A 23,497-nucleotide genomic window follows, 5' to 3' on the forward strand; every position below is an offset into this window, starting at 1 on the left:
AATCTGATTGATTCCGGTGAAAAGATTCTTACAGTTGAGGTCTCTTCCCAAGCCTTCTGCAGGGAAGATCACTAGTCAACAAACAAGCATAACTATTTACATGGAATTTTCCTTTAGCTTTTTAGCAACTCAAATATGAATGGTTAGCCAAGGACTAGCAGATATTTTTAAATTGACAAATAGAAATATATATATATCTCATAAATAACATGTTTTGAAATATATATGTTAAAAAAAGAAATATGTATGTTATAGAATGACTAAATGAACTAATTAACATTATTTACTTATTGTGGTGATAACCTTGAAATCTATTCTCAGTAATTTTCAGAAATATGATATATTGTTGTTAACTGTAGTCACCATGTTGTATAGTAGCTCCCTTGAACTTATTCCCTCCTGTCTAACTGAAATTTTATATCCTTTAACTTCCCACCTCCCACCCCAGGATTGAACCCACTATCTCATGCATGTTAAGCATGTGCCTTACCACTGAGCTACATTCCCAGCCCTTGGATTAGTAGACATTTGAAGGAAACTTCTACTGTGAAAGAGAGAGACCTCTATCAAGTGGGGGAAGAAGGACTCTGGGAAAATGGAGTAACTTCAGTTTAACAGATGATTTTTAAAATAGAAAAAAAGTAGATAGCATTGTATTATGAAATATAATGACTTCTTTTTTTAAATTAGAGAATAGAGGTCTTAAAAATAGGAACAAACAAAAAGTTAAAATTGGAACAGATGTAAGTGTGTTATATAAGTTAATGAAGAATCTTCATGACAACTTTACAGCAAAGTAGTACTATCCCCATTTTATAGGTAGGAAAAATGAGTCAACAGAGTAGACATTCCAGGTTTTAAATCCTAGCAATTTGATTTAAAACATTATGCCTTAATGTCTATTTCTTCCCCAACCCCCACTGCTGTGTGTGTGTGTGTGTGTGTGTGTGTGTGCGCGCGCGCGCGCTGTATTTATGCATCAATATTGACGTGATAGAGACTTAGTCCAGGGAGACTTAGTCCTATTAGTCCATCAGCCTAATAGTATTCCAGAAACAAGTAATAGAGAAGAGTAAGGGAAGAAACTCCTAAGCAAATATAAAAAATGTTTCCCAGAGCTGATGTTCTAATTTTCAAGGAAAATGACTTCTAACTTAGAATTCTATAACCAGACTATCATACAAGTGTGAAGATGGAATAAAGAAAGACCTTTTCAAACATGCAAGTTCTCAAAATCTGTACCTCCTCTGATATATATCTTCCTTCCTTCCTTCCTTCCTTCCTTCCTTCCTTCCTCCCTCCCTCTCTCCCTCCTTCCTTCCTTTTTTTTCCTGTTGGGGTCTTGTACATTGCCCAGGATGCCTTGACCTTGATCCTCCTGACTCAGCTTCCTGAATAAGTAGAATTACAGGCACATACCACCATGTTCAGCTTTCTCCTCTGTATCTTTTCTCAGGAGGCTACTGGATTAAGGACATGCGCCAAGAGTTGAAACTAGTACTTAACTAAGGCAGTTTTTTCCCTGCAGGAAATGTTTGTCAGTTTGTGAAGATATTTTCATTTATGTGTTTATTTTATATATAATAATTATTTTTTCTTAGAGCTATATAGTTATATATAGTATTTGGGTTCATGCGACAAAATCATACATGCATGGAATTTAATTTCAGTTCACAGTGCCCCTTTTCCCTTCTCTCCTCCCTCTCCTCCCCCATTCTCCTTCCCCTACTCTGTTAGATTTCCTTTTGCTTATATATTTATTTATATTTGATTGGTTCTGTTTACTTAAAAGTGAAATTCTCTGGTATACTTATATGTGCATATAACATAATTTTTAAAGAATTATTCCACATTACCTTCCCTTCTCCATCCCTCCACTCTGCCTCTCATTCTCCTTCTATACTACTCATCTTCCCTTTATGATATTCTATGCTTTCCTCCTCCTTTCCTTTATTTTACTCTTTCACATATGAGAGAAAACATTTGAACTTTGACTTTTTGGGACTGGGAACATCACTTAGCATGATGTTCTCCATTGCCATAATTTCATTCTTCTTTATGGCTGAATAGAAATCCACTGTGTATACATACCACAGTTTTTTTAATCCATTCACCTATTGATGGGCACCTGGATTGATTTCATAATTTAACTATTGTGAATTGTGCTGCTATAAACATTGAGGTGGCTGTCTCGCTACAGTATGCTGATTTTAGTTCTCTTGGGAAAATGCCAAGGAGTGGGATAGTGGATCATATGAAGATTGAACCCAGTGCCTTGCATGTGCTAGGCAAGCGCTCTACCGCTGAGCCACAACCCCAGCCCTTGTGTTTCTTCTTTTGAGAATTTTTTATTTAGTTCTTTTGCCCACTTATTGGTTGGGTTTATTTGAGGTTTTTTGTTTGTTTGTTTTATTTTTGATGTTAAGTTTTTTTAAGGTCTATATATATTCTGAATATTAATCCCCTATTAGAGAATCTGCTGACAAAGTTTCTCTCCCATTCTATAGGTTCTGTCTTCACATTCTTAATTGTTTCCCTTCCTGTACCGAACTTTTTTTTTTGTTTTAATTAGTTATACATGACAGTAGATTGCATTTATACACTTTGGTATATCATACATAGATGGGATATAATTTCTCATTTTTCTGAGTGTACAGTTGCAGAATCATTGGTCATATAGTCACATATATTCATACAGTAATAATGTCTGTTTCATTCTACTATTTTTCCTATCCCCATATCCCCTCCACTCCCACCATTTCTAGGTGTCCCTTAATAGATGAATGGATAAAGAATGTGTAGTATGATATACTCAATGGAATATTACTCAGTTTTAAAGAAGAGTAAAATTATGACATTTGCCAGTAAATGGTTGGAGAATATTATGCTAAGCTAAATAAGCCAATCCCACAAAAAGGCAGAATGTTTTCTCTAATATGCGGATGCTAATTCACAATAAGCGGGGGCCACTAGGGAAGAATAGCGTTACCTTAGATGTTTGTTTTGATGGCATCCCACTTATTATAGATTTTTGGTTCTGTTTCTTATGGTTTGGGGGTTTTGATAAGAAAGTCTGTGTACCAATATGAGGGAGTGTTGACCCTATGTTTTTTTCTGGCAGTTGGCATGGTTTCTGGTCTATGTAAGTCTTTGATCTATTTTGATGTGACTTTTGTGTAAGATGAGAGATAGGGATCTAATTTCTACATAGAGCTATTCAGTTTTCCCAGCACCATTTGTTAAAAAGCCTGTCTTTTCTCCAAAATTTATTTTTGGCACCTTTGTCAAATATCAGATGGCTGTAATTATGTGGATTTTTGTGTCTTCTATTCTGTTCAGTTAGTCTGCATGAATATTTTTATGCCAATACCATAGTGTTTTTTGTTACTGTAGCTCTGTAGTATAATTTCAGATCAGGAGTTGTGATGCCTCCTGCATCATCGTTCTTACTCAGAATTGCTTTGGCTATTCTGAGTCTATTATTCTTCCAACTCAATTTAAGAATTGTTTTTTCTAAATGCTCACCATCTCTAGCAGTCAGAGAAATGCAAATCAAAACCACCCTAAGACACCATCTCACTCCAGTAAGATTGGCAGCCATTATGAAGTCAAACAACAACAAATGCTGGCGAGGATGTGGGGAAAAGGGTACACTTGTACATTGCTGGTGGGACTGCAAATTGGTGCGGCCAATTTGGAAAGCAGTATGGAGATTCCTGGGAAAGCTGGGAATGGAACCACCATTTGACCCAGCTATTGCCCTTCTTGGACTATTCCCTGAAGTCCTTAAAAGAGCGTACTATAGAGATACTGCTACTTCGATGTTCATAGCAGCACAATTCACAATAGCTAGACTGTGGAACCAACTTAGATGCCCTTCAATAGATGAATGGATTAAAAAAATGTGGCATTTATACACAATGGAGTATTACTCAGCACTAAAAAATGACAAAATCATGGAATTTGCAGGGAAATGGATGGCATTAGAGCAGATTATGCTAAGTGAAGCCAGCCAATCCCTAAAAAACAAATGCCAAATGTCTTCTTTGATATAAGGAGAGTAACTAAAAACAGAGCAGGGAGGAAGAGCATGAGAAAAAGATTAACATTAAACAGGGACGAGAGGTGGGAGGGAAAGGGAGAGAGAAGGGAAATTGCATGGAAATGGAAGGTGACCCTCATTGTTATACAAAATTACATATAAGAGTATATGAGGGAAAAGGGAAAAAAATCAAGGGAGAGAAATGAATTACAGTAGATGGGGTAGAGAGAGAAGATGGGAGGGGAGGGGAGGGGGGATAGTAGAGGATAGGAAAGATAGCAGAATACAACAGTCACTAGTATGGCAATATGTAAAAACGTGGATGTGTAACCGATGTGATTCTGCAATCTGTATACGGGGTAAAAATGGGAGTTCATAACCCACTTGAATCAAATGTATGAAATATGATATGTCAAGAGCTTTGTAATGTTTTGAACAACCAATAAAAATAAATAAATCTTGGATTTTTCACTCACTAAAAAAAAAAGAATTGTTTTTTCTAATTCTGTGAAGAATGTCATTGGCATTTTGATGGTGATTGCATTGAATTTGTATATTGCTTTTGATAGTATGGCCATTTTGACAATACTAATTCTGCCTATCCAAGAACATAGGAGGTCTTTCCATCTTTTAAGTTCTTTAGTTTCTTTTCTTACATCAGTGTTTTATAATTTTCATTGTAAAGTTCTTTTACCTCCCTGGTTAAATAAATTCTCAAGTTTTGGTTTTTTTGTTTGTTTGTTTGTTTTGGTTTTGGTTTTGAGATTATTGTGAATGGGATGGTTTCCTTTATTTCTTCCTTGGCTGAACCACTGTTGGAGTATAAGAAAGCTTTTGATTTATGGGTATTGAACTTGTATCTGGCTACTTTGCTGAACTCATTCATAAGGTCTAGAAATCTTCCCTTGGCGACTTTTGGGTCTTCTAGACATAAGATCATGTCATTGGCAAACAGAGATAGTTTGACTTCTTTCCTATTTGCATCACTTTGATTTCCTTCTCTTGCCTGATCACTGGCTAATGTTAAAGGGCTATTATTGAGAAAGAGTGATAAGGTGAACAACTTTGTCTTGTTCCTAATTTTAGAGGAAATACTTTTAGTTTTTTCTCCATTCAGTATGAGGTTGGCTTTGGATTTGTCATAAATAGCTTTTATGATGTTGAGGTAAGTTCCTTTTATCCCTCTCCAACATTTTTAACATGAAAGGGTGCTGGATTTTATTGAAGGCCTTTTTTGCATCTGTTGAGATGATCATGAGATTCTTGCCCTTAATTCTGTTTAAGTGGCAAATCACATTATTGATTTGTTTATATTCAACCAACCTTACATCTCTGGAATGAAACCTACTTGACTGTGGTATGTTTTTGAATGTGATTTGCAAATATTTTATTAAGGATTTTTGCATCTATGTTTATCAGATATATGAGTATACAGTTTTCTTTCATCAATGCCTCTTTAGTTTTGGTACCATGGTTATACTGACTTCATGGAATATATTTGGGAGTGTTCCCCCTCTTTCAATTCATGGAATAATTTGAGAAAGATGGTGTTAATTCTTCTTTTGAGGTCTAGTAGCACTCAACTGAGATTCCATCTGTTCTTAAGTTTTTGTTTTTGGAAGGCTTTTAATTGCTGTTCAGTTTCATTATTTTATATTGGTCTGTATCTTTATGGTTCAATTTGGGCAAGTCATATGTGTGTAGAAATTTGTCAGTGTCTTCTAAATTTTCCAGTTTATTGATTATAAAATTTCAAAATAGGTTCTGATGATTATCTCGATTTCAGAAGGGCCAGTGGTGATATCTCTTTTTTCATTTCTAATTTTATTGGTTTGGGTCCTCTCTAGAATAGGGTCTAGAATTTGGATCTTCTCATTTGAATAGATCTTTTGGGGGGGTCCTGTAAGCCTCCAGTATGTGGATCTTTGTTTCATTTCTGATATGAGAAACGTTTTCTCTAACTATCTCATTGAAACTGTTCTCAATGCTTTTAGCTTGTATCTCCCTGTTCTATTCCATCCTGACAGTTCTCAAATTTGGTCTTCTGATGTTTTTCCAGAGTTTTTGTATATTCTGATCATGTTCAATAATTTTTCCCTGTATTGCATTCTATGTTCTCAAGTTCATATACCCTGTTTTCAAGGGCTAAGGTTTTATTTTCTATGTAATATCTAATCTGTTATTGATGCTTTCAAGTGAAGTTTTAATTTGATTGATTGTGTCTTTCATTTCTGATTGGTTTCTGGTCACTGATTTCTTTTAATTGTTTCTATTTCTTTAACGAAGTAGTCTTATCATTTCCTGTTTGCTATCTCAATTCATTCCTTAGATCTTCTTTCACTTCATTGAACATTTTAATACTCATTTTTTATAACTTTTCTCTAGGATTTCATCCACTTCGGTATCAGTGGGATCCTTTGTTGGCGTATTGTGAATTTTGGGAGGAGATTTTTTTTTGCATTTTTCCTAATGTTTTCTTTCAAAGGCCGTGGACTTGTGCATCAATTTAGATAGATTTATCTTCTTCTTTTTTGCCCTCAATTCTGTTTAAGTGGCAAATCACATTTATTGTTTTTTGTAATTATCTTTTTTGTTCTGGGGCTTCTCATTTTTGATAGATGAATAGATGTCAAGGAGTGTGGGATGAGTTTCCTCTGATTGTTCCTCCTTGGGTTCTTGTTGGTTTGGAGTTTTTGTCTCCTCAGTGTTCTGAGTTGGAGTAATGTTAAGGCTCAGGCAGGGCTAGATTATGTGTGGGGTAAGTTTCACTGTTGTTTGGTTCAGGTGTATTTCTCAGCAGCAGGATCTCTAATCTTGGGGTGAGGGTGGATTTGCTTGTCAGTAGAGTACCCCTCGGTTTAATCCCCAGTACTGCAAAAGCAAACAACCCCAAAAAACACTGAATGCCAATTTAACCATAATCTATGACAGTGTGCTGTATTCTGTAACATTATAGCACAGGGTACTAAATCTTTATTTTCCATAAGAATAGTAATCTAAAATTAGAAAGTAAATATAAGTATAAAAATAATATTTAGAAAAACGGAGGCAGATACCAGGGAAAATGTGTGTAAGCATGGGGAGAAAGTACCTTCTGAGTGGTAGCACTTAAGGTAAAGGAGGTAGTGGGGCATGTTTGTGCTCTTTGTTTTGTTTTCTAGAACTATTTGGCATTTTAAAAATCACTTATGTTGGGCTGGGGCTGTAGCTCAGGGGTAGAGCACTTGCCTTGCATGCGTGGGGCACTGGGTTTGATCTTCAGCACCACATAAAAATAAATAAAATAAAGGCATGCTGTCCATCTAAAACTACAATTTTTTTTTTTTAAAGAGAGAGAGAGAGAGAGTGAATTTTTAATTTTTTTTTTTTTTAATTCTCAGTGGACACAACATCTTTGATTGTATGTGGTGCTGAAGATCGAACCCGGGCCGCACGCATGCCAGGCGAGCGCGCTACCCCTTGAGCCACATCCCCAGCCGTACAATTTTTTTTTTAATCACGCATGTTTATTATTTGGGTGAACTTTTCTTTTAAAGATTCTCCTTTCCCATTGGGTTTATGCAATTTAAGATCAGTGTTCTTATGGAAAGTGAAAGACCTAAGAGTGTTAAAAATACTCTTCCCAAGTGGACCAGTGGGCTCTGCACAGAATGAGGGGTGGGTGTAGTGCATGGGAGTTGAGGGCTACAGAGATCTTGCCTTTCTTGTTTTTCTCTAGAAAAAATGAGAGAAATTAAATCCCATTTGATTTTCAGCTCTTCCACATCGACTTTGGACACATTCTTGGAAATTTTAAATCTAAATTTGGTATTAAAAGAGAGAGAGTGCCTTTTATTCTTACTTATGATTTCATTCATGTCATTCAACAAGGAAAAACAGGAAACACAGAAAAGTTTGGCCGGTGAGTATTGCCTTCCTGTCAAAACTAAACATGTCTGGCATTTTGTCATCTGACCAGCAGAGTAACATTTGCTAACTGAGTTTGGGTCTGGGAGATATTCAGACAATAACAGGAGGCTTTGGGGTGGAGGAGTTTGCTTGTCAGATCCTTATGCCAGTTCAGAAATGTTCAGGAAAGAAACAAAATGATAGAAATTTGAAATAAGTTACTATGTTTGACTCCAATAGTATACCACCTTTTATCTGTTTCAGAAAATTATCTGAAGCTATTCAGATATTTGACAGTAAGATGCTGAGAGAACAGGAATTATAGATTTTACTCTCATTGTATATAGAGAGTAGTGAGGAATCTGGGTTCTGGAAGAGACTTCATAATCTATTCCTTCCCACTTGTGTGTTCCTAAACACATTACTTTTCTTTCTACCTTTGTTTCTTTAATCTCAAAATGTGGACAAAAGTACTTAAAGTTCAGGGCTGTTGTGGGGATTAGAGGTATAAAATACAGACAGAATCCCAGTTTCTGTCCTGTTTTTTCTGTGGCAAAATAAGGGGCATAGGAATGGACGGTCCCCTTGAATTACTGTCTTGAAGAAGAGAAAGGGAAGGCAGATTACAGGGAGGAGCAGTGCAGAGGCACAGACACTGGTGTGGGGTGGAGCGGGGCACACGTTAAAGAGATTAGTCTCTGGAGTAAAACCGTATAGGCAGAACCCAGAATTGTGTTCAGAAACTCTCATGGATTATAGTTATCACTTGTTTAATCATCAGTTCTTGTGTTCATGGAAAGTAAACAGCCTGCATTGTTACATTGCCTTTTATTATAGAATTTCAATTTAGTTGTGGTTTTAATTTTTTTTTAAGATATGCATGATTTTAGAAAACTCAGTTTATATAAATTTTAGTCCTAGGAAAATATTCACAGAAGAAAAAATCAGCAATGAACTTTTATTTCAGTAGAGATGCCCCAGTTCCAATAAAAAGTCTAACAATGTCTTCGTTCCTTTATGTCTCCCCTCTAACACTGCTCATATGCTGCATCAACTGAAGGTTCCGCCAGTGTTGTGAAGATGCATATCTGATTTTACGCCGACATGGGAATCTCTTCATCACTCTCTTTGCACTGATGTTGACTGCAGGGCTTCCTGAGCTTACCTCTGTCAAGGATATACAGTATCTCAAGGTACAAACCCCTTCTCCTTGCATTTTGGTCTTTGTGGGCATGAAGGTCAGTGAGAGGTGTCTAATTCATTTAAATATTCCAAAGGGAGTAAAACAAAGCCCTTTCCTCAGATGGTCTTTAGCCAAGAGGAAAAGAATCTGGAAAGTTCACATGAAGGAGCAATTTTGAAAGTGGATCTTGTAACCAGATGCTTTTCCCATCAGTAGAAGGGGCATTCAGAAGACATGCTGGGCAGTGACCTTCTACCCACACTGTGGAAGACCAGAAAGTAGTTAAGCACCTTGCTTTTCAGCAGTGTGCCTTTTACTTGCCTTAAGTCCTCTTACTGGAAAAGTACCTGAGTATCTTGCAATAATTATAAGTTAATTTCATCTTCAAAAACCCTTTGGTGAGATAGATGTGGTGGTGCACACCTATAAGCCCAGTGGCTCAGGAGGCTGAGACAGGAGGATTGCAAGTTCAAGGTCAGCGATATAACGAGGTCCTAAGCAACTTATTGAGGTCCTTTCTCAAAATAAAAAGGACTGGGGACGTAGGCGGGCCTGGGTTCAGTACCAAACAAAACACCCTTTGGTGAGGTCATCTTATCATGCTACCTTGTTATTTGTTCCCCATCCTGCAGACAATATGTAAGTAAAAACATGAGGTATTCTGCCTAATGTGGCTAGAGAAGATGAGGCCAAGCCAACTTCTTGCAAAGTTTGCTGTTTGCACCTCTCAGATGAGGATATAAAATCATATTTTTTCCCTTTCATTTTTAGGACTCTCTTGCCTTAGGGAAGAGTGAAGAAGAAGCACTCAAACAATTTAAGCAAAAATTTGATGAGGCGCTCAGGGAAAGCTGGACTACTAAAGTGAACTGGATGGCCCACACAGTTCGGAAGGACTACAGATCTTAATGATCAGCCTTTGCTCCTAATGTATTTGTTAGTTTTCTTTTTCGTTTTGCACTTGCACTAAATTGAACATGACCCTGCCAGAGATGTTATAAAGGGAATGAAATTTTGGAACTCAATTAAATTAACAACACAGCATCCCACAAATCCTAATCTGGAAAATTCCCGATGACCACCCTCTGCTTTCTGAATGCTTCCAAGATTCATCATGAATATGAGTCAACATTATGGATAATCATTTCCTGCTGACTTTGCACGCCAAGGAATGCTACTAGGGATTGTTTGATGTCTCTCTCTCTCTCTTTTTTTTTTTTTTTTTAAGTGATTGGTACTTTACCAGAAAGATGTAAATACTTCTTTTCCAGTGTTGTGATCAAGTGTTATCAGTCAGGTAACAACTCTCCACACCTGGGGACTGGGAGCTATTCTTACTTTCCAAATAAGACTTCAGAGAGCGGTGTCTTCCTTCCATTTTTATATATATAAACTACAAATTATAACTTGAATTTATGATTATTTTTCAAAAGAAATATTTTAAACCTGTGGAAACTCATAAATTCTTTTGTTAATATTTATTTACTATGATAGCATCATTCCAACCAGACTTGCTGAAAATCTACTGGTGAGGCAAATATATATATATACATATATATATATAAATATGCTGCATATATATATTTATAAAATTTCTAGTGGGAGTTCTATATAAAATGATGTTTCTTTGGTATTCTTCAGTCTGTGTTTTGAAGTTTAAAAAAAAGCAGAGCTTTTTCCTAAGTTACTTTTCAGTTAACTGTGTGATCCAGTTCTTCCAGCTGCTTCTGTAATGAGGCGCATATTAATACAGTTTTTATATGGTATCTATGAAAGAATTCACTTCATAGAGCTTAATACTTGAGTAAATGTATCCAAGAAAGCAAGCAAAGGAAAAAGAACCTATTTATGGAATAAACTTCAGACCTAAAATTCAGTATTTTAGTAAAATACCAGCTGTTTTTACTGTATTTATTAAAACTTGTATTAATGTGATTTTTTTCAAGGATATTAATTCAAATTGATATGGTTTCATGCCACATGGAAATGTCTTATTTATTTGTTGAGGTACCATATATGTAGGGTGCTAGGTGGCAAATAATGTTAATATGTGCAATAGGAACTACTGGTTTGAATGTGTAAATGGATGCTCTGAGTACTGGCAACATCCAGCAAAACTACTGCTCATTCTCCAAAGAATATTGGGAGCTCTCAGTCCTCAATAATGGGGAAGATAACTGGGTGCTCACCCTGTGACTGAGTTTTCTATAGGAATTTTATTAAAGATTGTTTAATTTTGTTGTCCTTCTTAATGTTCTCAGTCAAATAAATGGGTGAGCTGGTTTCTGGGATGTGTGGGTCCTCTTCTTTACAGGCTTCAGGCCTTGGGAACTTGCCACTGGGGCTCCAAGAAATGATCAGTGCAGTAGCCCAGCCCACCCTCAGGGGCAGGCTGAGGCTCGGGACTTCTCTGCAACTTCTCTCCTTGCTGCTTAGCCTCAGCAGGCATAGTGTGAGAAGACTCCTGAACTCTGGTGGGGGCCTGTGTTGAGGAGGTGCCCTGATCAGGTGTCCATTTCTGGGAGGTACCCCAAGGTCTAAGAGAATGCCTCATCAGTTACTTTGCACCTGAGCCAATTCCAGATTACAGCTACTTTAGACTTCTTCCCTGGGACAGATGCTCAGAGCAGGCCAGTTTCTTGATAACAAAGCTGAGGATAGGAGTTGGCCTCTGAACTCCCCATTTTCAAGGCTGATCCAGACTCAGAGTTCCAGGAATAAGTCTGTAGAAAGACAGGCTTGTTAACTGGCCATGGGTCTTTGTCCAGTATTAATCAATCCACTCTTCATTCATCAGGCCACAACTCAGCAGCAGTTTGGAAGTAATGACCCAGGATGGCTCTTGACCTCCTCTCCCCTGTTTTGCCACATTGTCACCACCGTATCCCAGAATAACCAGGATGATGTAACCCAATAGCTGCTGAATATTCCAATGGTACTCCCTATATACTTGTTCAATTGCATGTCTCTGGCTAAGGAAAGAAGGTAGCAGGCAGAAGTATTGTCCTCTCTGGGCTGAATCGGACCCAGGGTACAGGAGGAGCAGCTTCTTGCACCAGAATACCTTGATGGGAGTACTCTGAAAACAATGGATCTTAGGCAAATATAATTTGTTTCCTGCTTTTGTTCCTTTCCCAATTCCCCAAGAACAGCATTTTGCAAATTGTACATTTCTCTACTTAAGATCAGAATCATGTCTACCTGGGTATATGAGAGACAGGAGTCCTTTGTTGAACAGGTAGTTTTTGAATGCTCATCTCCTGTGTATAGAAGGACTTGTAGTCCATCTCTGCCTTTGTGACCCTTGGTAAGGTATTTTACCTTCTCAAGGTCTGAGCTTCCTAGTTTATAAAATGGGACTAATATCTAATAACTGTTCCACTCACTTCTGGGGTGGAGCTAACACCAGGGATAGAAACTAGTGCTGAGTCCCAATTCTGAAGTTATCATAAGATAACTCTCAAAGACATAAGAATTCTATTTTTCAAGAGGATCTTCTGATCCAAAGGAGAGAAGGTGGTGGCAAAGTGTTTGACCTAAATGGTTTCTGTGTGGTGCCTCAGTCAGGGAAGTTGAAGTGGGAGATGGAAATTACATTCTGTAGGCCAGAAGTTTGGATTTTGGAGTGGCATGAATATAGGTGTATCAGAAAATTCAGCAAGAAATCATTCCTATTTCTTGACTAATTTAAATAAACAAAAATGGCAACACATACACACATACAGATTGCAGAGGAACCTCTCCATTATTTGACTTCTCAATAATCTATCTGCCAGTACTGTGGTTTCTGTCATCTATTTTAACTATAACCTGACATTCCCCAAGTATCACCACCAAGTCCCTTACAGCTAAGGAGTTTTGGGTTTTGGTTGGGAATATGGGGAAGTATGTAATAAGCTTGATTGTTTTGCTTGAGCTGTATCATTCCAGGAGAAATTCACACACAGGAAGCAAAATACAGAATATGGACATTTAGTAGCAAGCTGATGCTAAGATGGTATTCAAAGTGTAAGAAATTTTCAATCAAAAAAAGAAAGAAAAAGGGAGTTTCTTTGGGTAAATACATGTGAAGGGAAATGGGAAGGGACCAGAGGCTGAGAGAGGGAGAAAGAAATAATTTTTACTGATCTTGTCAGGATCACAAGGCCCAGCCTTTTCTCATCTCTGGATCCTTATATAAAGTGTTGTGCCTTTCTGACTCCTCTGTTTTTCCCATTACCCCTGTCTAGACTTAAAGTCCCAGCTCAGAGGCCTTCCTCTCCAGGAAACCCTAGTAGGTGCAGTAGGTTCCTGGCCCATTAGTGTTCCCATTTGCTGTCCCACATTTCATGTAAACACTAGTGACTGCTTGAGGGCCTTCTCCAGCTGCAGGAGTAGGCCACACTCCTAAGAGATAGAGAATGCTTGGGAGTTAATGCCTCCTAGAACACCCTTCAACTATTGCCGTGGGAGTTTGTGAATAAATAGCCTAGCTCCTTGCTCCTCAGATGGGACAACTCCTTGGCCAACTCAGTCTTCCAGGGTCTCCCATTGGTACTATCCTGATATCCACAGAAGTTAGCCAACTCATCAATGTAATCTCCTGTAGTTTAGATCTTGAATGTCCCCCAGAGGCCCATGTATTGAGGGCTTGGTCAGCGGTCTGTGGTGCTACTTGGAGGGGGTGGAACCTTTAGGAGTTGGGGCCTAGTGGAAGGAAGTTAGGTCACTGGGGAGAGCATGTGCCTTTAAGGGAGATATTAGGACTGCCTTTTTCTCTCTTGCTTCCCAGCAGTCCCGAGGTACATATCTTCCTCCACATGTTCCTGCCGTGATAGACAGCCTCACCACAGGCCCAAAAGCAACAAGCCAAGCAACTGCGGACTGAAACCTCCAAAACTGAGCCAAAACAAATCTTTCTGAATGCTTATAAGTTGATTATCTCTGGTATTTTGTTACAGTAATAAAAAGCTGTTTAACACCATCCATTTGCTTTTTTCCACGGCAGTTGCTCTATAGTTTCCTCCTTGTCCTTCCTGAGATCACCTTATAACCTGCATTTAAATCTGTACCTCAGGTGGGGCACAGTGGTGCGCACCTGTAGTTATAGGTACTTGGGAAGCTGAGGTGGGAGAATCACTTGAGCTTAGGAATTCAACCCCAGTCTGGAAAACAGCAAAAATCCATCTCATAAAAAAGCTATAGAAGAGGTGATGGTACTGAACCTCATTGAGAATTTGTAACTACAGCCCTTTATTCATGCTGGTTTTTTATCCAAATTTACATTAACTTTATAAACCTCATAACAAGAGAAACCTCATGTCAAGAACCTGACAGAAGCTAATACAAATTCTTTTTTTAAGAAACATTTAAAATTCTGAAATAATTTGTACAAAAACAGTTTTCAATATGAAATCATAAAATACATAAAAGAAACCTAATATTGGGCCAGGTGCACACACACCCATAATCCCAGCTACTTGAAAGGCTGAGACAGAAGTGTTGCAAGTTCAAGGCCAGTCTGAGCAACTTAGCAAGACCCTGTCTCAAAAAACTAAAGGACTGTGAATGTAGTCCAGTGGTAGAACATGTGCCTGGCAGGCATGAGGCCCTGGATTCAATCCTCAGCACTGTGGGAATGGGAAGAAAAGAAGCCTAATGTAAGCAAAAATCTACATAAACAACAAATGAGACATTTCAGATCATGTAATTATTGCATATATACTACAGTATGTATATTAAGCATATTTACTATGTGTAAATAAATAGATAATTGGAAATATGAGTGGACAGTTAAAAATCAAGTTGATATGGAAAAAGATCAAATATCTATGAATAAAAGTAAAACCTATAAGAAGAATTGAATAGTAGATCCAACACAATTGAAGAGCAAAGTTGTTAACTGATAGGTAAAATTGAAAATAATCACCCAGAATTCAACCCAGGATATTAGATACATGGAAAACATGAGAGTAAGATATGAAGAATTGAACTAGAAGGTGCTACATATATCTAACTGGCATCCCAGAGAATGATAATAGAATTTGGGAAAAACAACATTAAGAATTTGAATATTCTTGAGATTCTTCCAGAATTAAAGGACTGTACAGATAGACAATTTTAGACAAAAAGAAACAAAATTTACCTTAGAGAGATCCTCAGTAAATGATTTATAAAGGACAAATTTTAAAAAGGAAAATAATGCCAAAAGTTATTTGAGATGCCCAGAGAAATGGCAAAGAAATGTAGACAAATGTAATTGACACTGACATTAAAATGACAATGAATATAAAGTGGAGAGGACACAAACATTGGACTGCCATATAATTTAGGAGAGGGATATGATAGGGGTTAAAGCAATTGAAGATTCTTGTATTATTGAGAATTATAAAAAGTTTCATTCTCTTTAGACATTTTTTGGGGCGGAGGTGCTAAGGATAAAATGCAACCCAAGGCCACATGAATGCTAACCACTACCTTGTTACAGAAGATGCCCCCAGCCCCTCCCTTCTCAAGACTTTATTTTTAAATTAATTTAATAATTTTTTGGAGATGGGGATCTCATTATGTTCCCTAAGCTGGGCTGACACTCCTTTACTCAAGCAATCTGCCGCCTCAGCCTCTGAGTGTATCCAGCTAGACTCTTCAAATTTATACATGAATGAGAACATTTTACCCTAATTTCTGGAAACAGGAGGGAGAATTAAATACATCCATTTACCTCTATGCCTCCTGAAAACTTTAATTACAGTAAGTGGATTATTTTTTTTAAAAAGGCCTCAAGGGACAAGGGCAAAGATCACAGGAAAAAAGACAATATTGAAATGTGGGGACCTGCAAAGGCAATAGATGAGAATTTGCTGAATGAACATACACAGGAAAGCTGAATTCTAAGCCAGCAGAGGTCAAAATGGACCTTCCAAGAGTTTTAGGATTTCACAGTATCAGGACCTTTGAGAATGCGATAAAGACAAGGTTAAAAACAGGGATTCTTTTAAGTTAGTTATTAGTTTATTTATTTTGGTACTGGGGACTGAACCCAGGGGAACTTTACTACTTAGCCCCAGCCCTTTTTATTTTTTTAAAATACGTTTTTTTTTTGTTTTGTTTTTGTTTTTTTTTTTTTTAGTTATAGGTGGACACAATACCTTTGTTTTATTCTTATGTGGTGCTGAGGATAGAACCCAGTGCCTCACACATGCCAGGCGAGCGCTCGCCACTGAGCCCCAGCCCCAGCCCCTTTCTATTTTTCATTTTGAGACAGGGTCTTGCTAACTTGCGTAGGACCTCACTAAATTGTTAGGGTGGCCTCAAACTTGTAATCCCCCTGCCTCAGTCTCCCCAGTTGCTGGAATTACAGGCATGAGCACAGCAGCCCACCCAAAGTTAGTTTAAAAAGAAATTAAACACTGAGATTCCATCAGACCCTTTGTGCACGGGAGCATGACTAGTTGTTTATTTTTGGAGTAAAAAGAATCTTCGGGTGAGAAGACATCAAGCAGGCTTAAGATGAGGATGCTGTTTGTACTACAGAGGAATTAAATGAAAGAACATTATATTAAATTTGAAATATCAAGTCCTCTTCCAGCCATCATGACAGAAAACTGGCCATCTCACGTGTACATTGAGTGCTGGAAATTAGTGGTCTTTTAAAAAAATAATTATTGGGGTCTCCAGAATAAAAAAGTATCACCTATAAGCCCAGAACTTTTGCTATATTTTTTCTGTGCCCTATTTTAGCCTTTAAGCAGAAATCTGTGAATAACAGAAAATGGAGGTGGGGAAACTAGTATGCAATGATAGAGACCAAAACAAAGAGAAATGAGCAGTTAAAAGAAACATTATTCTTGGATAAGATTTTTAAAAGCCATCGAGAAATTGATCAATTTTGGTCAGTATAAACTTACCACTTTTTTTTGTATTAATTAGGAAGCTGTAGTCTTAGGAATCTAAAAAGAAAAATTCTAGGTTCTTGGCTAAGGACTGATTTGTAAATATTCTGTACATGTCATAAAAGTAAAATGTTCATGTATTTATAAGTTTGTTGTTTAGGGATAAATAGATAAGTTTTAGATGGCATTATTCCATAATGCCAATATTTCTGGTAATTTGAATAGAAAATTAGTGAGAAATTATGATTTCTTGTTAAGAACAACATTATCATTTTCCAGAAAATATAAAAATGAACAGTGCCATGCATGATAGAAAGTTTTTATTTCACATGCTTTCATATTCCAGGCTGGGAAGAGGTGAAAATCCTTTAATCCATAAGTATAAGTTAACCTTTGAATTGCTTTAGGATTCTAATTATCTGTGGGTGTGTTGACAGATCCACAACTGCTGAGAAGTTTCTGTAAGTTTGGATGCATAAAGAATTCACAGAATTAATCCAGGTGCCGTGGTGCATGCCTATAATCCCAGCAGCTCAGGAGGCTGAGGCAGGAGGATCATGAGTTCAAAGTCAGTCTCAGGAATAACCAAGTCACTAAGCAAGTCAGTGAAACCCTGTCCCTAAATAAAATATAAAATAGGGCTGGGGATGTGGCTCAGTGGTTGAGTGCCCCTTAGTTCAACCTCTGATACAAAAAAAAAAAAAAGAAGAATTCACAGAATCATTTATGTCTTTTTTATTATCTTCTCAGTGGACCAGGAATACCCTTTCTACTGGTTTAGGGGTCATGTGATGTGGCATGATTGTTGCTTTACTACAGGCAATTCAGTTAATGGTTGTGGACTATTTTTAGCTTGGTTTGAACATACAAAACCACAAAAAAAATTGTATGTTTCATAATGAATGAGATTTTCTTATTATAGTTTCCAGGAGATGACATTTCTAAGCTGACAACATCTATAAAAGCTTTTAAAAGTATCACTAAAAACTTTGACATAACTGCATGATTTTAGCTGCTATTTACACCAGATAATTTTAGTTACAAACCAAAGTCTAATGATGACTTCATATACTTTTTAAAGAGTAATAGATAATAAGAAAAACTGCTCTTAAAGTTATTTATATCTTAAAACAATGTATTTTTTTAAAATTATATGTTCAGTAATCTAAAGAAGCAGAAAACATTCAGTGGAAAATTTACATTTTTAAAAGTACATTCTTAGCCAGGCACTGTGGTACACACCTGTAATCCCAGCTACTGAGGAGACAGAGGCAGGAAGATCTTAAGTTCAAGACCAGCCTGGACACCTTTATAGTGAGAACTTGTCTCATAATAAAGTAAAAAGGGCTGAGGATATAGCTCAGTGGTAGAGCATCCCTGGTAGAGCACATTCTAAAAATACATATTAAGGTGTAATAATTTTTATTTTAAAATTTATTCTTATTTTTACTTTTTTTTTTTTTTTTTGCTATGCTGGGGATGAAACTCAGGTCTCCTACACACATGCTACATCCTCAGCCCAATGATTTTTTTGTATAAATATTTAAATAATTTTTTAACATATAATATAGAAAGTACTCAAAGAAATACTTGAGAACCTTCTATGTTATGTGTTTCCAAGGGCAGCAAAGATTAATAACATGCCATTTCAGCTAAAAATATGCAAATGCTACCATAGAAGAAGATGAAAGGTAACAGCATAAGAAAAGATACCAGGAAAGGAATAAGATGAAAATCCTTTTGGTAATTTCTAAGATTTACTGTACCAAGTGGTTGAAATGATCCCTGATGGGTGTGTTTATTTCATTGAACAAGACACTAAGTATAGCGACTTTATAACTAATGTGTGCTACTATAAAGCAGTTAATACTAAGAAAAGTTCCCATACAAGAGGGTCACATAGACATGAACTACTTAACTACTTGAACTTTTCTACTTAATTTCATAAAATGCAACTAGTGTAATTCCAAATATTATGCACCTAAAATCATTCCAGTATAATTCCCATTTCCTCAACTAATAGGAAGCCCCTAGTCATTACTCATATTGTCTTACATCTACATTTGCATCAATTTTGGCTTTCCTGGTAGCTCATAATTGACTTATTTTCTCTGTCCTTTCTCTTTTCTGATTCAATAAATAATAATATTTTTCCAACACTGTGTTATTTTTATTAGCTTTCAATTACTGAGTACTTACTATGCCCAGGAAGGGCGCCAAAGCAGTGTGTGTGTGTGTGTGTGTGTGTGTGTGTGTGTGCGCGCATTGTCTCATCTATTTTCATGTCAACTCCCTGCTGTAGGGGGCATATCTAAGTACCCTGCCCTGTCACTGCCCACTGCGGAGCCCAGGCTTTGACCCATGCTGCTGCACTGCTTCTTTTCTCCAAGAACTCTGGAGTCCCTCTGTAGTTACATGAACATCATCTGGAAAGAGCAACCAATAACGACCAGCAAAATGACACAAGAAGTGTGGCGGTCACCAGGAGTCAGAAGCGACGTGGCAGGGCTGACTAGACTTTGAAGATCTCTAGGTCCCTGGACCTCCCACCCCACGCCCCACTTATTGCCTTTAACTACCTCTCCTCAGCCCCACTTTTAAATCTTGGCAAATTCCGGGGGTGGAACAAGGGAATCTCCTGAATACGTAGCTGCAGTTTAGGGGATCAAATGTTACAGGGAACGAAGCCTTCTTGCGCAGCCTGCTTCAGTCCATCCAACTCAATGAAAAAAGAAAGAAAAGAAAAGAGCTAATCCCGGGGCTGCCCGGTTCGCTTTCCCCTTAGGTCCGAGGCCAGGAGCCTGCAGCAAACAGCCGAAGGTGAGACACGTGGGTGCAGGGCCCCTGCTCTTCCTATCTCATGGAGTGACTTGGGAGGTGCAGCCGGCCTATTGCATTGGTCGGTCATCGGGGTTTGGAGGAAGGCCGGCGAATAAGGACCATCGTCGCCCTCCAGGAAGGGCGCCACCGCCGTTTCAGTAGTCTGGAGACGGGGTTGTCTCAACCCAGACGCAAAAACCCCGACTTAACTGAAGGGATGGAGGCAGGACCCCGGGGAAGGTGACTGCAGTGCACTTGGAAGCGGAGGGTTGAGTAACCCATCCGACCCGCAGGTGCTGCGCCGGTTGCCATGGTAGCCGTGGGCGGAGCCGGCGAGCTACAACGCGCGGGGAGACTGCGGTCCAGTGAAGCCAAGTCACCTGCGGAGCTGGGCGGGGAGCAGGGTGCAGCCGCCCTGCCTCACGCCAGTTCCGAGCGCTCCAGGCTCGGGAGCCTGAGACCCAGGGTGACAGCCACCCCCTGCAGCCGCCACCTCAGCTTCGGCCGTGCTTCCTGTTCCTCTGCGGAATCCGGGTTGAGTGGCCACTCGGTCCCCAACACCTGTTGGGACGTAGAAGAGGGGCTGGACACGCGTAAGGATTGAAAAGACTCTTTCACCGACTCAGTTGTACCGTGTGAAATCGATACATCCAGAACGAGCTGTAAACTATGGGCGAAGGAAGCGATCATACCTTATTTTTAAAGACTGTCGTTACAACCTTGAGGTATGGACAACACATCCTATGATCCTCATCTATAGGTGCAAAGGGAAACGAACTTTCTCTTTCCCCTTTGGAGCATTTGAGTCTGATAAATAAACGGGCAGAAGATAAATTATCAGAAGGAAAGGCATGCGCATTCCTATGCGCTTCGCAGGAGAGGGAGTACCCTGATCCTTTGTGGTGGATCTGGTCTTTACTCTTTGCGTAAATAATGGATCTTCACTGAGAAGCCCTTCTCTACACTTGCTGCTCCCCAGGTGCACAGTTTGAAGTTCAAAGCGGCATATTTTGGGGTATCATTTTCTAAGATCCAGCGTAGGAATCAAGTCCTAAAGCCAAGGCCTGAGTCCAAAAAAATTGTGGCATCAGTGTAGAATAGTGATGTTATGTAAACCACATATGTAATTAAAATTTTCCTAGTACCTACATTAAAAGGTAAAAAGAAAAAGGTGACATTAATTTGAACATATTCTGCTTAATCCAATATATAAAAGACATATTTCCATATGCAATCAAGTTAAAAATAGGATATTGAAATGGATTTTTCCCTATATTGTCTTCAATCTGGTCAGTATTTGAGGAAATAGCATGTCTTAATTTGCACTAGCCACTGTTCAAGGGTCTAAATGCTCCATATTGGTAAGCGGTGGCCTTGAACTTGGGAGCTTACTTTCATTTACCCTCCACTTTATCTAGTCCTGGAACATTTAACCAGAAAAATTATGGGTGCAGTGGTGCCTTCAAAACATGGCTTTGGAATTGTTCTCTTTAGAGTTTACCTCTAAAATGTTATTTATGATATGTACTATTTTCTGTTGGCAAAAGCTAAAGTCTCTTGTTTCATATTTGGTTTTCCTTTGTCTTTCCCCCCCGCTCCCTGCCCCGCCCCGCCCCGCCCCGCCCCGCCCCAGTGCTGGAGATCAAACCCAGGGCCTTGCACTGCTAGGCAAGTAATGTACCACTGAGCTAGAATCCCTGTGCCTTATTTTGTTTCTTGTAATTATCAGAGCATTTACTACATACATACAAAATTATGTGAACTGTCTTTATTTGATAGTTAAAGGTATTCACATTTTAAATATAAGGCAGAAAAAATAAATGAATAAACATCATATTTTTAACTTGTCTGTTAGTGAAATAAGTGCATTTACAGAAAAATACAAATGAAGCAGGACAGAACAACCCTTGGTAATGGTTGCTGGAAAAAATGGAATTCGCTTTAGGATAATAGAAAAGAATTTATACCAAGACTAAAGCAATCAAGTTAGACAAATTCATTACAGGGATGATTTTATTGTAATTAACCTTTTCTTTATTAGCTTCAGGATTTCCCATCAGAAGACACATTCTTTTTTTTTTTTTTAAGTCTCAAGACTTAGGCTTTTTTTTTTTTTAAGAGAGAGAGAGAGAATTTCAATATTTATTTTTTAGTTTTCAGCGGACACAACATCTTTGTTTGTATGTGGTGCTGAGGATCCAACCTGGGCCGCAGGCATGCCAGGCACTTGAGCCACATCCCCAGCCCCAGAAGACACATTCTTTACTCATTTTACTATTATGCCTATTTCTTGGGTTTCTTATATCCTGTGCTTTCATCCTTATAAGAAAATTATTTCATGTAGGTGTATTTTTGGTTTTGTTCCATTTGTGCCAAATAGAGACTGTTTCTGTCTCAGGTTAATTGAAAACAGAGAAGTGAGCCAGAGGTTTTTATAAACAAGGACACAAAGGCAGATTCCCTGAAATGGAGTGATACAAACAATTCTTTGAAATTGATTAAAAGACTTCTTCATGGTAGTAGCTGTGCTTTACCTATGATACAGAATACTCTGTTTGTTTTGCCAAAGAATTTTGAAATTAGGATCTGCATATTAGAGAACTTAGGAAAGATAATATACTAAATTAAATTGAGAAGGACAAGAATCATTTTGATTGCAATTGGAATCTGAATGCTTCCCCAAGTGTGTCTCTGTGTGAGGGGATAGGAAGGGATGGGTCACAATCCAATTCAAAAACCACTTGTAGAAAATCTGTCTGCATGTTTACTTTCTTAATTCCCCCAACTGGCTTTCCACTGTAATTTACTTTTTTCCTGGTCCTGATTTATAAATTATATAGTAAATATTTTATAAGTAAACCCCAGTCCTTATGGCAAAGTTTGGGAATAAATGAATAACATAATGCATACTTATGGACCAGGTCTGTTTAAAAATATTTTTTTAGTTGTCAATGGACCTTTATTTTGTTTATTTATAGGTGGTGCTGAGGATCGAACCCAGTGCCTCACTCATGCTAGCCCTGGACCAAGTCTTAAAAAGATGCTTCTGGAGTTGTGGTTCAGTGATAGAGTGCTCACCTAGCATGTGTGAGGCACTGGGTTTGAGCCTCAGCAACACATAAAAATTAATTAATTAATTAATTAATCAGTTAAAGGTATTGTGTCCACCTACAACTAAAAAAAAATATGTTTAAAAAGATGCTTCAGGAGACATAAATGAGTAAGATGCCATTCTGATACTCTTGGCAAAACTGAAGTACAGAGATAAGAGTCCGACAATAGCTAGCTCTGATAGTAGGCAGAGGAAGGCAGGGATCACAGCAGACGTGCTATGCAGTATTAAAACCTTCTGGCTATTCTCTTGGATCCCTACTGACATTTCTAAACCATTTCCCCCTCCATCTTGTGTACCAACCCTTTTCCTTGAGACTCCTGCCTGTGGCTTAACACCAAACTTCTGCTGGCTTTTCTACACCAATGAAGAAATGCCCTGCCTCATGTTCCCTCCACCCCTCCAATTTAGCACTGTCTTGGCATTTTAAAATCTACAGTTCACATATCTTTTCACCACAGTTTCTTGATCTTTTGTGCGTGGTGATTTTCTAGCCATTCTACCTGGGCATCCCTCTCCGAATTTATTGCCTCTCTCCTAATCCATAACTCCTGTCTGCACCCAGGTGAAAGGCCCTCACC

At 38.2% G+C, this 23,497-nt stretch overlaps 1 protein-coding gene across 2 annotated transcripts in view; it reads left to right on the forward strand.

Annotated features, from left to right (window-relative positions):
• Nucleotides 1-11,397, forward strand: part of Pik3cb (phosphatidylinositol-4,5-bisphosphate 3-kinase catalytic subunit beta) — a 69,677-nt gene extending 58,280 nt beyond the window's left edge. For both annotated transcript variants that reach the window (XM_015486755.2, XM_048794222.1), the window contains exons 17-19: nucleotides 7,798-7,943; nucleotides 8,991-9,123; nucleotides 9,885-11,397. In XM_015486755.2, the coding sequence (XP_015342241.2) occupies nucleotides 7,798-7,943; nucleotides 8,991-9,123; nucleotides 9,885-10,022 (417 nt within the window). In that variant the 3' untranslated portion in view covers nucleotides 10,023-11,397. The remainder of the gene's footprint in view (nucleotides 1-7,797; nucleotides 7,944-8,990; nucleotides 9,124-9,884) is intronic.
• Nucleotides 11,398-23,497: the final 12,100 nt, after the last annotated feature.

Source organism: Marmota marmota, unplaced genomic scaffold (genome assembly GCF_001458135.2).
Source record: "Marmota marmota marmota unplaced genomic scaffold, marMar, whole genome shotgun sequence".
NCBI classification, from domain to species: Eukaryota; Metazoa; Chordata; class Mammalia; order Rodentia; family Sciuridae; genus Marmota; species Marmota marmota.